The 18,149-nt window shown below is 37.6% G+C and overlaps 2 protein-coding genes across 2 annotated transcripts; both read left to right on the top strand.

Moving 5' to 3' along the window:
• The first annotated feature begins 282 nt into the window (after nt 1-282).
• bola3 (bolA family member 3) lies at nt 283-2,350 on the top strand. Its single transcript, XM_077563835.1, has 4 exons — nt 283-434; nt 511-634; nt 1,076-1,164; nt 1,376-2,350. Exons 1-4 carry the CDS (start codon nt 363-365, stop codon nt 1,439-1,441), a joined length of 351 nt encoding a protein of 116 aa, XP_077419961.1. The 5' UTR covers nt 283-362; the 3' UTR covers nt 1,442-2,350.
• An 875-nt stretch (nt 2,351-3,225) lies between these two features.
• On the top strand, nt 3,226-17,945 carry vat1l (vesicle amine transport 1-like). Its single transcript, XM_077563831.1, has 9 exons — nt 3,226-3,687; nt 5,153-5,282; nt 6,206-6,421; nt 7,827-7,969; nt 8,922-9,025; nt 10,146-10,201; nt 10,332-10,526; nt 15,099-15,182; nt 16,467-17,945. Exons 1-9 carry the CDS (start codon nt 3,473-3,475, stop codon nt 16,563-16,565), a joined length of 1,242 nt encoding a protein of 413 aa, XP_077419957.1. The 5' UTR covers nt 3,226-3,472; the 3' UTR covers nt 16,566-17,945.
• The last annotated feature ends 204 nt before the right edge of the window (nt 17,946-18,149 follow it).

Here is an 18,149-nt window from a genome sequence, read left to right as displayed (position 1 = left end):
TGTTTAGTGTTGTCTACGAGTATGAGGACATTATGTTTTTGTTTTCTTTTAAAAGCTTAAGGGGTTGATTAATAATTAACGACAGTAGCCACAGCAATTTTAAGAATTTATCGAATATACAGTGTAATAATATACTTTAAATAATACTTGCAGGAACAAACCAAACTAGAAAAGTTGTTAGTTTCGAGTTGTTTATACTGTTGACGTGCTCACACCACGAGCACATTAACAAAAACCTAAAACTCACTAAACATACCCGGATGTATGATGTGTGACGTCATATTAGAGGGACGCTTGTGATAGGACATGTTCGATGTATTCATAACCAATTCGCACTAATCTCGTGAATAAGTACACATAACATGCAGACTATGTTGGCTTGTAAGGGAACAGGAGCTGTCGTAGCTGCACTTCGAATTCTTTTCAGAAATCAGGTAACTGAGAAGTCGTACTTAAAAAGGTTAAATGGATGACACAATGCTAAGTGTTTGCTAACGTTCTTATCTGAAGGCTGCCGTCCGTGGGCAAGCTTGGAGGTGTCTGTCCACACAAACTGACGGAGAAGTCCGCATCGCGAAGGTACTCAAAGAAAAGTTCCCACTGGCGTCATCGCTGAAAGTTGTAGATATATCTGGTATGTACATTCAAATCCTTCATAGTAAACGACTGGGGTAGATTTTGAATTAAACGAGACATTTAATTTAACGTGATCATCAATTCAAATGAGCCAGAAGTAGAAAAAAATCCTTCTCGTCCTGCTTTTATGCATACCGGTGGTTAGATGTATAAATATTGTAGTGTACAAATAAATACTGTTACTGTACCTAAATAGATTTTTTCAGGTATCTGTACTTGACTTGTGATAACTTTTTAATCGGGATGCGAATCCCATTTCAGTATTGTGCCAAGACTGCACGGCCGCACTATGCTGTATTCATAAACCGTAAAACTGCTACAATACTACAGCACTGATACCACTTTAAAGCCTGACATGTTCCTTCTAGACAGCTGGAGTAGAAAGAATGTCACACACCCTCACCAAATAACACATATTTTAATGTGATCTTGTGTCCAGGTGGCTGTGGGGCCATGTATGAAGTTCACATAGAGTCTAGTGAGTTCACCGGGAAGAGGACTGTTCAGCAACACCAGCTTGTCAATCAGGTAACAATTATAATGGTCATTATCATTTATTATATATTCACCAGTTTATTGGGGACACCAGTTAAATGAAAACACATCCATATTCAACCAGTGTCCCTAATGTTATGTTCAGTGTGTGTATTATAAAGATCACTTCTACAAGTATTGTTTAATGGGTAATTGTTGTGTGCTTAAAACACATCTATTTCTGTGTTTTGTTTGTCTTCCACAGGCACTGAAGGATGAGATTCAAGGAATGCATGGACTAAGAATATTCACAGATATCCCAAAACAATAATTCCACTAAAGCAATAACACAATAACTCCACTCATTGTTCATAATTCTTGCTATGAATCAAAAATGTAATAGGAGATATTAGTGAACTTAGTACATCCTGCAAGTATAAATGTGCATTTGTCAAATCGCCTAAAAGGGACAGTGTGTAGAATTTTTTTTAAATACCCCCCCCAGCTTATTTCAGTAATATGCAAACCAAAAAATTTCCATAACATCAACGTATATTTTTAAAAAATATATAATTGTAGGTCTAGTAGTAATCGCTAATTATATTACATCACATTGCTATTAGTTCACCACTACAGGTAGATGACACTGAATTATACACACTGTCCCTTTAAGGAGGGGCATTTTAATGAAAAATATCAAAATGCATACTATAAAATATGAAAATGATGGCTGCATACGCACAAAATGCCATATTACTCTCTTGAGTCTCTCTCATCTGGTTGGTAGAGCTATTTATTAATTTAAGTTAATATAGAATTGCCATTTTGCCTGTGATTATAAGTCAAATGTATTATTTTAAAGTTGGGGTCTTAAGTTTTGACCGTTTTTGTTTGTAAACAAACAATTGAAAATGGACTCCTCCCATGGCTCCACCCAGAAACGTCTCTCTTATGGCAAAACACAACAAAATGGCAAAATACAGGCTGGGGTGGTGGTGATTGATGACAAAATCATCACCACACATTAACAGAAGCCCAGAGGTGTTGATTGAGAAGGATTCCATGTGTTTATGAAGTGTTTATTTTTGAGTGAAAACTTAAGACCCCACCTTTTAAAGCCTAGTATTGTTTATATCACGAGTCTGTCAGCAGATTGCACATAGGCCTATTGTGTACATTCACCCAGGACTAGTAATACAGGTAATGTTTTTTGTTGTTTAATAAAGCCCTTTATACTGAACTTGCTCAGTGACGTGGGGTGATGTTCATGACCAATGAGGCACTGACTCCTCGGCAGTCGGCTATAACAAAATGAGCCCAAGATAGAAGATTAGCCTATACTGTATTTCAAATTTGACTGCAATTGTTTAAATTTAAGTCAAAATAGATTTTTTGAATAGGCCCTATTTGTTTTCAAAGCTTTTACCGTAATTATTCTTAGATCAGCACGAAAAAACTGAATGCAGTATTTAATACTGTCAAGTTCATTCTTGTTGTTTTTGTTTCTTTTCATTCTCTTTCTCTTTTTTTTTAATAAAAAAACATTTGCTCTTACCTTTATATTTAATGTTATGAAAGCGCTGATGTATTAAATTGCCCTAATGTCTTATATGTCACAACTTGATATTGGTAACTGTCATGAGAGAACTGCCATGGGAAGTCCGTGTCAAAATCGGTAAAGAATTTGACGATTTATGTGGTTACCTCCACCTTTTCTTCAACCATACAAGGCGACTGGTGTTTTATGCTGTGCCGTCCCCTGCTGTCGAAATTTTTTGACGTCAAAATGTCCTGGAGCTCACCTTGCAAATGAATGAAATATTGAATGCATATTTCAGTATATTATACAAACGGATTTCAGTATGTGTGAAAGGGAGGATTTCAGTCGTGTGCATGAGAGCATTTCAGTTATAAGAGGTCATTCGGAATAATGTCCATGATGGCGTGCATACAATGAATGCACTTTTGAAGGATATGTACAGTATGTTTGATTTCCAAGCGTCCCTGAAGGCGTCGCACTTGTTGAATAACTGGCCAAACTGGTGATTTACGAGTCCCATTAAATTGCATATAGAGCGCCCTTCCAGCAGATGGCGCACTTGACACTCAAGCGAACACAGGCGCCGCTAATTACGCCCATTTCGTTGAAATGACTAATTAATGGTCCTTATCAACCAGCTGAGATGACAGTAATAGCAATAACATGATCCTGGGTTTGGACACGCATTCGTGAGTGGATGGAGCATCAGACGACGGGCTGAGTAAGGCCGGGCTGCCGCGCACAGCGCCACGATTGCAGGCTGCGGCGCACATCAGTGAGCCGTGAAGAAGCGCGGAGAGTCGCACACAGCCGGGCTCCGACATGGCTCAAGAGGGGGCAGATATGACGGAGGAAACCGAGTGCATGATAGAGAAAGACGCGGGGAAGAAAGCGGGGAGCGGGGAATCTTCCGGAAATGTGAAAGAGATGCGGGCGGTGATGCTGTCAGGCTTTGGAGGGCTCAACAAACTCCGAGTGACCAAGAAGCTGATGCCCGAGCCTCAGCGTGGTGAAGTGAAGATCCGCGTCAAAGCATGGTAAATATGACCACATTGTTACTGCTTTGTTTTCAATGTTAAACGTGTTTAAAAAAATAATCACATCACATACATGGAGTACAGTAAGACTATCGCAGAAGCCACAGGTCCCCCCCACCCCCATTGTTGTCAATCAATCAATAGACTATATAAATCACATTCAAGCATTCATTTAAAATAAATCAATGCATACATTGTATCTACAGTATCTTAGCCGCTGCAGTTGACTTTTCACAACAATTGGTGGCAAAGTTTGGGAAGATACATTTGTTATCTTTTGTATTCAGAGAGAGTGCGTTGATGAATGTGGCCTTGCATTCAGAGCCCATGACTCATTGTCCATGGCAATTGCAAAAACATGATCATAAACATATGTAGACACTGATTTTATTACTCAATAACCTGCCCACCAAGTTGATACTGTCTGTAAGGTATTATTCATAAGTGTTTGTTATTGATTGTAGTGACAAAGGTGTAGAATTTGCATCATAGTCAGGCTGTGTATATTTTTTGCTCTACAGCAAGTTCAGCAATTGAGGTAAGCAAGAAATGAATGCTGGGTCTCCTTGTACTCGGGGGGGGGGATACTCAGATACTTGCTAGGCATAGGGCGATATCAGATTCTTATGGTACGATAACCGTGAGCAAAAAAATATTTTGGTATCATGGATACCAATACTAAACACACAAACTCCTGTAGCTGGTTGCAAACGTTCATTTCAAGACAGCGTGAGAGTAATGCAATAACGTTACCTTGAATTTGTCGAAGCGTGATGAGTGGTGCTCTCATAAATGTGGTACCATATTGTTTTTCTCAATTCCATTTTATAACTTGTATTATTACCAAGAAGCAGTATTGGATTTCATTTTAATCTCTTTATTTTGTAGTTAACACAAACAAGTAACATGACAGCACATCCTGCTTGTATATAATGTATATGCACCAGACCCTCTTTTCTACTGTATGTACTTCTTTAACATAGTGCCCCCTAGTGTTCAGACTGAGACACCACATGATTGAACTACCTTATGTTACAGGCTACATTTAGAAAAACATGCAGTTGGATGTTAAAATGTCAGTTCTGACAAGTTGTTTCTCTAAAAGTATTATATTTTGTCATGTTCAAGAAAAATGTGTGTTTGCGACAAAAATTTGATTAAAACTGCAAAAGTGCATCCCTAATGAATACCTCTCCGACACTGTCAATCAAAACAGGCTAATTATTATCTTTCTAAAGGTAGACTTCAATCTCCTTGGGAAAGTAATAGAGCCTCAGAACTGTGAGGCAGAAAATCTGCTTACCAGTAGGGTGCTGCGCTACCTGCCATAATAATTGATAAGTCAATTATTTCATTGTTAATAATTCTGTCAACTGTACGGAATTGATTGAAGAAAAATAGCACGACTCCATTATGGCACAACACATTTATCACACACAATGATCCTATGTATTGGATTTTTCAGTGGTTTAAATTTCCTGGATTTGATGGTACGCCAGGGGACTATAGATAGTCCTCCTAAGCCCCCTCTTGTTCCTGGCTTCGAATGCTGTGGGATCGTGGAGTCTGTGGGTGAAAACACAGAAAGATTTGAGGTAGGTCAAACTAAAGCATGCTCCCTGACTAATACGCAAATAGCCCATGGCCCGAGTATTAAGCGGATCCAAGAGAGGTAAATTCAATCGCAGTTGACATCTTGATTGATTGGGATGTTGGGGTGGAAAAAACGGAGAGAGAAGTGACATGGAGAAACATGAACCAGTGAGTAGGAATGAAAATGACACCTCAGATTCAGAGAAGAAAGATAGTATTTAAAGTCCATGTAAAGTGAAAATATGTAATTTGACATCAGAGAACCCTGCAAAATTTGGTTAATTATATAAAATGAGGCTTCAAAATTGCGAAAAATAAAGCCTGTCTTTTTTTGTCATGATCTGGAAAAATAGATGCTAATTCAATTAGTATCTTTCTTATGCCTAATCTACATGTTTGAGCCGTGAAAATATAGCTGCTTAAAGCCTTTGGTGGTTGTGGAATATGTAGAATATACTCCACTAAGACATTTTAGGAGGGGGAATTCCACGCTGTGATAAGGGAAAAGTTTGTGTTCACACACTGGCTTTAAAGTTTAACTTAAAAAAAAAAGCAACTTTTTTTCTTTTATTCCTTCCTCTATGTGACATGCGCACTCACGGCTAACAACGAAGCTCTCTAACGCAGTGACGCTAGTGTATTTTGGGTGTGTAGGCATAGCTAGCTAGCTAACTGCACGTCACAGTTGTAACAGATAACCGCTGATGTGAACAAAGGTGCTCAAGTTGTGAAGGCAAAATGGGTCACTAGGCGTCATTTTAACAATGCCCCCCAAAAATGGGTTTAACAGAAATGCTGAAAAACAGTCCAATGTTCCACAATTGACTAGCCTACTACATACAGCATTTATCTTCAAACACATATAATGTACCGGTATTCAGAAACAAATCTCTGAATTCGCCGTTGCAACCTCTGTTTCTTCCAGATAGGAGACCGAGTCATGGCTTTTGCCAACTACAATGCCTGGGCAGAAGTTGTTTGCACACCTGAAGAGTTTGTCTACAAAATGCCAGACGAAATGACTTTTGCAGAGGCCGCAGCATTTGCTCTGAACTTTGTCGCTGCCTACATGATGCTTTTTGAGGTCGCCAAACTCAAAGAGGGAATGTCGGTGCTGGTGCATTCAGCTGGGGGTGCTGTTGTAAGTCACTCTTTTTCATACAGTTCATGCATGCCACAAAACATACTTGCGTTGTTATTATAGCTTGATGTGTCAGTCATGGACCACATTATTAGGTACACCTGCAAAACAAAGTTTCTGAACTGCAATATTATCCGGTTCAATTAAAGAGAACAAAATAGTAACGTTAGCAATACAAGCTAGCATTAGCATTATGAAAACAAGCTGATGTTAGCCATGTGGCATGACCAATTCTTAACTCATTTGCTCCCAAAAACGTATAAATACATTATATTTCAAATGTGTTAAGAGTCCCAAAGACATATTTATACGTTTAATGTGTGTTTTTTAATGCTAGAGCATACAGAAGGCTTTGGCCTTTCAACTGTAAAGAACAGTTGAAGAAATGGTAGTTATTACACAAATGACCAGCAGGTGGCAGCAGAGCAAAGGAAATAAACCACAGCCATGTTGAAAAAAAACCTCAATTACTCAGAATTCTAAATAGATTTGTGAATAATTATGACACTTAGCTATATTCTAATGCTAATTGCTGCAAAACAGAAACAGATAGAAATATACTTTTTGTTCCTGATGAAAGAGATACTTTAATTTTTCAATGTTTTTATAGCAATAGAACACAATATTCTGTGGGCCTTGCAAAATCTGTTAAAATCCAGTAAAACAGCTGGGAGTGAAGGGGATTGCTTTTGTGAAAATGACTGGGAGCGAATGAGTTTTACTAGAGTGTCACTCTCACTGCAATACTAATTGTTATGAACGAATACATTCTTTATTCCAAAGATGTGTGCGACTCACATAAGGAAGAACAACAACTAAACAGACAAGATGAATAAAAATAAAATAAAATTGTACATATTCAAAAAGGAGTAGTTATCAGTTTGAACTTGTATTTGATTGGAATGATAACAATACCTGTCAAGTAGAATTGTTGCTAATTTCACATCACCTCTGAATCCTCACAGCTGCCTGAGCTCCTTTCATTCTGTTTCTGTTTATTATTAATAGGCCTAGTTGTTTCAAAAGAGGGATGAACATTATTTTTTTTATTTTTTTTTTTTTGCCCAGAAGTGTAGTTTCAGCAAAGTACTTTAAGCCCTTGGTATCTGGTCAGTACGAGACTGGGGGGGTGCATGGCAAAAAAATGGATTTACAATGCTTTTGTCATACGTTTAAAACCAATTTATATTGGACTTTATTAAAATGTTGTAAACATCTGTTCATTAATCATAAAGCCAGTCACAGTAGTGTTTCAATGGATGCTACAATTGAGATGCATTTGAGAAATACACCACTCTGCATAATATTGATAAATACGATTTCATGTGCAATTATGTATTCCACTCTGTTGTGAATTAGCACTCTGGCAGCTGCTGATGCTGACAGTTGTCATTGTTCTCTTCAGGGTCAAGCTGTGGCTCAGCTGTGCTCCACTCTACCTAACATCACCATCTTTGGGATCGCCTCAAGTTTGAAACACTCTGCCATCAGAGATTCCGTGACTCATCTCTTTGACAGAAATACTGATTACATACAAGAAGTCAAGAAGTATGTTTGAATTACAACATGTGAATGTGAAGCCTGTATTCGGGATATTTTTGAAAACTATCAGGAATTGGCTGCTTGTTGCGAATCATGGATTTCACAGAGCGAGATTCACCTGTCGAGTGGTTTGTCGTCATGGTCACCATGGCAACAAAGGACTAATCCCAGTGGCACAGTGGAGGTCTGCAATTGAGCCAATCACGGGCTGATTCGTGATAGCCTGGATTTTGAAATTGTGGGATTTTATTTCACAGCCTGTTCCACTTCATACAGCTTTAAAAAGAACCATTTTTTCCCCTGTCAATACAATTGCCTGCATTCTATATGTGTATACATAAATACATAAATGTAATATTATGTAGGTTTAAGTTGCAATCAACTATTGTTTCATGTGTGCTGCCTGCATATCAAGAGTAGTAGTGGATTAATTTGCCTTTCAGCCCTCTGCACCACACATTCCACCCAGGATCAAGACCAAAGTACAATTAAATGAGTGTGTTTTACAAAAGGGAATCACAAGACCACCGAGCAGTTTCGGTGTCCAGGTCTTAAGGAATTTAGGTCCCCATGAGAATAGCATACCTTTCAATCTTTTATAGCCCTGCTTTTAATCATATTCATTTTGGACTATTCATAACTTATGGCTGTGATGACCATGGAATAGAAAAAGGTGATGCAATGATGTGGGTTGTTGTATATCACAAGAAATCAAACTTGTTGTTCAGTGATTTTAAAGGGTGGCCCATATGAATGCCACTAGTAGACTCCTACAAGCGCTTGAAAGAATCACTGCCCAAGGACATATCAGTTGCATTTAAGTTCAATACATTAGCATTTAATATTTCATAGCTGTTTGCTTTTAATCATTAATTTAGGTGCAGTTTTGATGTTATATTTGAATATCATTTCATGATTTCCTTCCCCCCTATAAACCTTCACTTTGCTCCTGTTTTAGGATATCTCCAGAGGGAGTAGACATTGTAATGGACTGTCTATGTGGAGAAAACACAGCGAAAGGCCTCACTCTCCTGAAACCATTGGGAACATACATCCTCTATGGTAAGAACTATACACTATTAAAAGTAATGTATGTTTATCATTGAAAATCACTGTAGCATGATGCACTCTTTGAACATAACACTGAGCTCAAATTTAGGAACGTTTTTAAAATGCATTGATTGTAATGTGTAGATCAATGAAAAAACTTAAATATTAAGAAAACGGTTGATGATTAAACGTAAATTGTTACGCGTGATGGTTTGCGCCGAGTATATAGCCATGGACGGGCGCTGCTGGATAGCCAAATTACGGAGCAAAAATGGGCTGATTGTCCACATAAAAATAAAAAAATAAAAAGAAGAAGATCTTTCTTGGCACTATCACGAATAAGCGTAGTTTACGACTCCTCAGTTCCATGGCAGAAAATACATTGAAAGACAAAATGGGGAAAAAAAGACAGGCATAACAATACAGAGAGGCGCCACCATGTGGCGCGGTGCCATACTACGGGTTGTCACCAAATGTGTTGTACTTAAAAGTTAAACACAACTGAAATGTGATTAAGAAATCTACTGTAAATATATAGTGGGAAAAAAATATATATTTTTAAAATCAGGCTATATGTCATTCTAATTTGTTTGGTTGGTGATTAAAAAAAACATTTTAAACATTGTAAATTTTATTTGTACAGTGGTGCCTTGAGATACAACTGATTTGTTCCGCAACCTTTCTTGGAACGGAAAACACTCAGATCTCAATTCATATTTCCTGAATTTGACGCTGCTGGGGAAAGGAGTAGCTTGCCAATTAAACCTGATAAAAAAAACTCGGTCTACTGACACCTGTCTAAGCTTGAATAACTAATGCTCCATACATAAAACATACCCTGGGAATAAAACATATTCTCAGTCACATCTGAGCCTCTTATCTAGCCCCTGTTAATCACTTTAATTCTCGTCAAACCTCATGAATTAACCAACACAATTACCAGCCAATTAACGATTAGTGCTAGTTATATTACAAAGGCATGCTTGCACGACCCTGAATTGTAAAGGTGCAAATTGTTCCTCCCCCCCCCCCCCTCCTCAGTCGTCATGCTTTGCTTGTTATTGTCCAGTCACCTTTGCCCATGCAGCCATTTGCACGGCACACAACAATCCTTTTATTTTTGCTTTTTCAGGCGCATCGAACATGGTAACTGGGGAGACAAAGAGTTTCTTCAGCTTTGCAAAATCTGTGAGTCAGAAATTCCATCTGTCATCGTCATTTGAAGCACACAGCCCCTTAACGCCATTTTATGACAAATGAAACACTCAATTCTCAGCTGAATTGCATCTCTATGACACATGCTGTTATTTCTTCCAAGTGGTGGCAGGTGGAGAAGGTGAACCCTATTAAACTGTACGAGGAGAACAAAGTCATGGCAGGATTTTCGTTGCCCAACCTCCTCTTCAGGCAGGGAGGATCCAGTTTGGTGAAATCGGCGATGGACAAACTCTTGTGCCTCTACAACCAAAAGAAGATCAAGCCAGTGGTGGATTCTCTGTGGGCTCTGGAGGAGGTAAGAGTCATAATCAAATTGAAGAGGTCTGTTGTAAAAGATCAATCCTCTAAGCCACTAATCATGTTCAGGGTTGCGGCAGGGCCAGGAGGCTATTAGGGCAAAATGCAGACTACATCCTAGACTGGTCTCCAGTCAGTTACTCGTGACTGGGGCATTGAGTACACGGAAATAAGCTATGTGAACCACGACGTGACTAAATAACCAAATAGCGGTGACAATTTTCTAAAAGTAGTGTACACAACTATTCAAAAAAATCATTTCAAAACTTTAAATATGGCTTATAGACTGGCCAAAATGCCAAATAGTCAGTATTAGCGCAAAACCTTCAGGCTTCTGCAAGAAAGAAAGAAAAAGCCTACTTGAACAACTGAACGTTATTTCAGGCTATCAGAGTCTTTATTTTTAATTCCCTTTTCAAAAAGACAAAACAAATCCAATTGAGTTGTTATAGGCCATATTAAAATTCTTGAAATGACTTAACCTGGTCACAAAAACTTGTCATTTAAACAGGGGTGTGTAGACTTCTTATCCACTGCACGCATCACGGACAGCAAATAGTCGATGCCACTCTAGATTTGTGTGGGATGCTGTCAGCTGTGGACGTTCTCCCACAGATGGTGGTTGGTAGGTTGTGCATCTCCCTACTGCACAATTACTTCACTCCCACACAAAATCCAATGGACCATATATCAATCACTTCACCACAAGTCACGAGTTGCTGGATTGAAAACACCTTAGCCTCACACAGCCTGAAATACGGTCAATGCCCCGTCTCTCCATCGTACAGTACCCACCAACCCTCACAACTCCACTTATGTACAACATGCACGGCAAACTCTAACTACGATCAATAATAATTAACAAAAAATACAATCATAGTTCATAAACTTAGACTTAGCTTTATTGTCATTCAGTAAATACATGGTACCTTAGCTCACAGTATATACTGCATGTTCAGTACATACGTAGAGCTATTTGTGAATACTATTTACATTGCTTGAATCTTTTACTTCTCAACGGTCTGTGACAATTGTTAATTTTTGTAAAGTCATTCCCCACAGGCCGTAATTTAGGCTCCCCTGATCTATAACTATAGTAATCCCTTACTTATCACGAAACCCTTGTGATTGACAAAAATCAGCAAAATAGCAACCATATAACAACAGCATGTTACTTGTGTACGGCTTTAAAATGTGACCTATTGAGTCAGAGTCAGTAACTGAGTGTAGAGTTGGCCAATTAAGTTGGCTCAAAATAGTGATGGCCATCGATATGAACTTAAGTAGATCCGACATGCCACTTTTGAGCTGCATGTGTATAGCGACGGACACTAAGGGGCAACATTTAGGAATGGTTACTTAGCTGGGTACTAAACTGGCTGATTTTTTTTTTTAAACTAGAGTATTGATAAGCCTAACTCTTAGCGATTCTGTTAACAGCCAGCACCACAGATGGCTAACCTTTAGGCTAACCCACTACTGATGGCTAGCTGTTAGCCACAGATGGCTAGCCTTTAGCTAGTCTATAGCACTGTATATGTTGAGTTGAGTTGCGGCCATTGTCAGCTCCTGAATTAATGTGCTTATTGCTTGTTAGTTTCCATACCATTTGTTCAATAACGTGATTGAAAGTGTACCTGGGGCTATGTTTAACCTTGACCACCTAGCTAACAATTGTTTATTCTTCTGTAGACATGCAGTTGTCTCATTGTACTTTATCTTTTTCCTTTTTTTAAGTGTGGATATTATTTGTCTTTTATGCATTCTTTCCTCCTGGCTCGTATATATCGCTACAGTAGTCAAATTGATTGCAACAAAATTATGCTATATAGCAAAAAAATCCATGATATAAATTAGATGTGCCATTTACAGATCTGCAATACCGTCAAACGTGAAATGCATTATGGAAAGGGAAGACTGCATTCCCTATACAGTCTTATTAGAGGTGTTATGAAAGTAAGGATGAGTCATCGCAAATGTCAACGCAATCATCTGTTGGTTGAATATGTGGGAAAAGCATCACTTGCCGGTATTGATGTGTGGTTTTACGGTGGTTGTGATGGTGCTCTGGTACAAAAATAGAAATTACCATCAAACCATCCAATTTTCAGTACCACCTATACAGTAGCAACTGACCTTGGTGAATGAGTGTGTAGCATTAAGCAGAAATTGAGTTAAGCCCATGCCAACTGTGTAAAACTCAACTACGTGAACTTCAACGACTACTACTGTATACTACTAATGCACTTAATTGAAAATACTAAACAATAAAGAACCAGATGATCTCGAACATGTTTACGACCATTTTCAACGCATGCAGCTGTTTGTGTTTTCTCAAATGTTTATTTGAGAGGGACGTTGTTCAGTTTTTAGTACTGAGAGTACTGTTGCAATATTTTTGTTTTTGTTTTTTGTTTTGGCCAAGATATGTTGTGTTGAATGTCAGCGCTATTGAAATCCCCCCTATTTTTATTTATTTATTTGCAATGGTTCACCTACAACCTCAAGGAGCTATACTGCATTACAACGGACTTAGAACTGACCAGCATCCACTGGGCACAGTACGCATCCCAGAACAGATATGCTAAGGGACGAGCGCCGGCGCTAAAGTGGAGTAAAGTGAGGGAGAGGGCTGCATGGGCATGAGAGTTGAACTGTTTCCTCCCACTGATCGTTATGGGGAACCTGAGGTTACTTGCCAACGGACTAACTAACATCTGTTAGAAAACTGCAGTTGTTTCAGTGGACACTTAAGTCATGTTTCTCTCTCTTATCTGCAATCCATTTCACAGATTTTGGTTAAATAAAAAAAATATGGCTTTTCAGACCACGCCGTCATACATCTTGAGACCACCAACAGGCTGATGTGGAATTTGTTTAGTTTTGTGATATTATTTTATAATGATTTATTTTCAATCATTATTTTAGCATTTTTTTATCCATGGGACTAATTCTCAGACTCCAAGGTTACTGTATTAACCTTTTCCAAGACAAAAATAAAAATAAAAATAATCTGAGCTTTTAATTATTGATCAATTGATATGTTGACCCCCCCCCCCCCCCCCAAAAAAAAAAGGAAAACAAATGAATGGGTTGTGAGAGTCACCCTGAATGAACTCCTGTTACAATGCCATTGTTGCACAGGGCAGAATAATGCTGCCTGGAGGAGTTGCCGTAGCTGACGTGTTGTTTTTCTTTACAACCATCTAATCACTTGTTAAGCCTTTTGCCACGAGAAACATTTCACAGCCTTTGATTTGTATCAGGGAAAGACTGCAGATCCCTAGTGGTGTATGGCATTGATGGTGTAGCAGTTGACCTGGGTTTGATTTCCAACCAATACACGTGTTTTTGGCAATGTTGTCTCCGTAAAGATTCACTGAGATAGCTTAAGTGGAATTTCTGTTCAGGGAATCCTCCGCATTCAGGGCAGCTTGAGCCCATTAATTTCAATGTGCACTATAGACATGTCCAAAGCACTCTCGATTTTTGATTCACCCCAATCGAGATGGGCATGAGCAGGTCTTGTTGCTCTCTATGCACGGAATAGCTCTCCACTACTCCAGAATGTCACATATTGACATGCATTTATTTTTAGCATCCCCTTGCTGACTTCAGGTTTGACTTTTTTTTGTGGTAGAAATGCATTTTGTTTTGGTCATGTAACCTTGGCAAAATACGGAGGCCATTTATTGAACGGGGAGGGGAATGGCGTGGGAAGCATTGTCAGGGCCTCATTTGTTCATATGCCTGGAAGGAGAATTTAGAGCATGATTGTTTCTGTGTTGACTATGGTAACCTTTTCTTGCTGCGGGAGTGAAAAGCTAGGTGCGTCGTTGCATATGACCGGAAGCTGTGTAATTATTATTAGTATTATTATTTAGAATCATCAGCTTTCGTCATAAATGATGAATTTAGTAATATAAACATGATGATTTAGTGTTTGTTCATGATGTAATCTCTTGTCTGGATAATCTATCCTGCAACAAAGCATGAGACAAAGTTTTTGACCTATTTTCACTCTTGGCTGGTATTGTCTTCAACAAATGAATTTAAGAGACACAATGGCTTGCGAGCAAAATGTGACATTCATTAATGACCCTTTAATGAGGTAAAAGATGTATTTTGTGTGACCTATTCCCCTCATTGAGTTTAACAATAAGGTAAAAACAACACGTCGTCGTTTTAATTTACAATAAAAGCTTGAAAATCATTCAAATGGTAGACTTGCCCTAATAAAGAGAATTGTGTCTGTGTCATTGTCATTGTCATTGTGAAGCCATCTCACTTACTTTACTGGTCTATAAATAGAGGATTAGTGTTAGCCCTATCATTAGTGTTAATGTTCCAGTTCAGTGCTTTTAAAAATATGTATTTATCATTGTAGCACTGCACATTTGCTTATACTTAAACCCATGCTGATAAATGTACCGTACTTAAATTAAGCTATGTGGATTCATTGATTACATCACAGATTATGCCTACCTGATGTTCTTTATCCACTACAGTGTATTTAAAGAATAAATGAATAAATAAATAAAAATAATGACATTGACTTTTTTTCCATCAGGTTAAGGAGGCCATGCAGAGAATTCATGACAGAGGCAATATTGGAAAACTCATTCTGGATGTCGAGAAGTCACCTACTCCCTTGGTAACAGCAATTTCTCTAAAATTCACAGTGAAAACACATTTGGATGTAAGAGTAACGGATATGTTGATATTGTATATCATTCTTTGATCCACATAAGTCTTAAGAAGTTTGGATTATTGTACAGTGGTGTCTTGACTTATGAATTTGTTTAGTTACCTTACCATGCTGGTAACTCGAAACACTAATTTCTCAAATCATTTTACCCCTTGGAAATGAATGGAAATGTCATGACTGTTTTAATCCAATAAAACAGACAAGAGCTTAAGTAACTTTTTTTTTTTTATGAAAACAAATTGCAATCGAAAGTATACACACAAAATGAAAACATAAGGTAAAAAAAATTAAACAGTTTGTGCATTACACTATATTTATTGTGCGGCTCTCCTCAGGCCGCAGAATGATAAGTACATACGGCTAAAAATGACAAAGATCACAACTAAACTGCAGTACATTTAACCCCCACCACGAATAATTGATGGGGAAATAATAATAATGTAATCCCCCAAAATTCTTAAAAATAAATAAATAAAAACACTGATAAACATTCAATATGTATTTCCACAAAAACGTTAGAAAAATATTACAAATATTGAAAACAACTTAAAAAAAAATTGAATATGCAAATCTATGTTTGACGAATTGTAAGTACTGTATGTTTGGGTGTACTGCAATATAAGTTGTTTTTTTGCAGGGTCTAGTGAATATATATGTCAGTTTTGCCTGTCTACATGTGTTGCCACACTGTTTGTATCCAATTTTTTGTTGTTTAACAATGTAGCATTGATGCTTGTTTCGCTAGCCCATCTATGGATTTTTGCATTGTGTGTTAGCATTAAGCTATAACACTTTCATAAAGAAAAGCTGTGTGGTTCTATAAATTATGCAACAGGTAATTGTCTTTGTTCAGTTTGAGAGTAAACGTCAACTGGGAGTGGCAATAAAGAAGTTTTTTTTTTTTTTCACTGACACAATCTAACCCTTACATGTTAAATTTTTGCTTGCAAGTCAAAAAAGTTACCACTGTATATGCATACAACAATATATGATGAATTACAATAAATAATAAATGATAGAAAATGCCAAAGCAAAATGCAAAACTTCAAAAAGTGGTTAGTAAGAGGAGATCAAATGTAGTTATGTTTAAAATGTAGAAGCAGTGTGTTGTGAAAAGGTAAAAATGTCTAAATATTCTAATAAGCGGGTTTTTCTACTTTTGTGTTGAGTGAGTACTTTGCTATTGGGTCACTGATGGACCAATAAATCCTTTTTGCCTTTTTCCATCAGATGGCCAGCGACAGCACTGAGACCAGTGAAGCGGGTGAGGAGGAAGAGGAGCCTGAGGGGGACAATGACAGCAAAGAGCGCATGCCTTTTATCCATTAGAATTCATTTAAAATGCCATGAGATGCCCCGTACAGGTTTACCATGAAGGGTCACTCTGAGAGAGTAGTGCAGTCTTCGTGCATGTATTGTACTCATTTACTGTAAGTATTCATCATGTTTGTTATTTGTTGTTACTTGCATATAGAATGCTTGGAAAAGGACCTGCTCAATTTTATGCATGTGCAAAGTGCATTGTTTTGTTTTAGTTTTGCAACAATCTAGTAAATACGTTTAATTCACGATATGGATTCATATGCATTTGACCTTGCCGACATTCAACAAATAGTCAGCTTTAAATTGAATAAAGTCAAGTCAATTTAACTAAAAAAACCCCTCCCTGTACTTGATAATGACGGATGAGGTGAAATATTAGTGATGTGTTAGTGTTATTTTTAAGCATCCCTAAAGATGGCCACCTCATTATATTATGGGATCACATGTGCCTTGTGTTTGATACTTGAAATGTTTTCCCTTAATGTCAGGCTACCAAGTGAACACATGTAGCTCTAATCAGGATTATTAAAAGTCATCAAAACTAATCGTGTTTTGCACTGATGGGAATGAAGTTTAATTATTTGTTTACACAGCAATTAGATTGAGGAAAATCAATGTTATTACCAAACATTTACCAACATGAGTATTATTTGTTACCTGATAACAAAAATGGTGACATTTCTAAAATACTGGGATCCAGCAAGACTTTTATTAGAAAAGACAACGTTTCTAAATATGAGAAACAAAAATAAATCTGAATCTCATGTCTCGCAGGACAATGATGATTTCTTCCATCAGACTGCCAGTTGAGAGGACTTTTTATTACCTGTCTGACCTAAGTTGTTGTACTGTATTTACTTTCTGGTGCCTCAAAACAAACATGCCCTGAGAGATTGCTTATTTTTAGAATAAACACAACTCATCTAAATTAGAAATGCCATCAAATGCAGGGAATACTAAAAACATCCTGATGACTCTTAAATATATCTAACAGAAAACTTGAATCGCTTTTCACATTACCGGATGTATTTTCTCAAGTGCCAACTAACATAGAAAGGAATATTGTTTAGGGCAGAAAAGACTTCTAGATATAAGTAAGAAATTGTATGTTTTAATGTAGCTAGTGACTTTTGAAATCCATCTCAGTATTGTGTAGACATATTCAGTATACGATATGTTTGTTTGTAAGAGACGAAGAAAAGGTGCATGTTTTGGAATGTGTGCTTATGTTTATGTTAATGTATTGTCATAATTCATTGAAAAAAAAAGAAACAGAAAAGTATTTTGTTTGTTTTGTTTCTCATTTGTGGTCTCCTACTTTTGTCCAGTCTTGCAATCTTTCATTGTGGACTTTGTTTACATGAAAATAAATGGATCTGCAAAGTAGTCAACAATGGAAGTGGTCATTTTCTAGCTTTGAATAAAACAATAATATAAGAGTAGAAATAAATGCAGCTGTAGCATGGTCTGGTTGTTATCACATATGCCTCACAGTCCTCAAACCCATTGGTGGGTGCGTGTGACCTCAGGGACAAGTTTTTTTTTTTTTTGCTGTACTAGAATAAAGTGTAAATGCACACTCACTACAGT

This window comes from Vanacampus margaritifer, chromosome 4, assembly GCF_051991255.1.
Source record: "Vanacampus margaritifer isolate UIUO_Vmar chromosome 4, RoL_Vmar_1.0, whole genome shotgun sequence".
Classification (NCBI taxonomy): domain Eukaryota; kingdom Metazoa; phylum Chordata; class Actinopteri; order Syngnathiformes; family Syngnathidae; genus Vanacampus; species Vanacampus margaritifer.
Note: the sequence above shows the minus strand (reverse complement) of the source record. Positions and strands in the feature narration are given on the sequence as shown.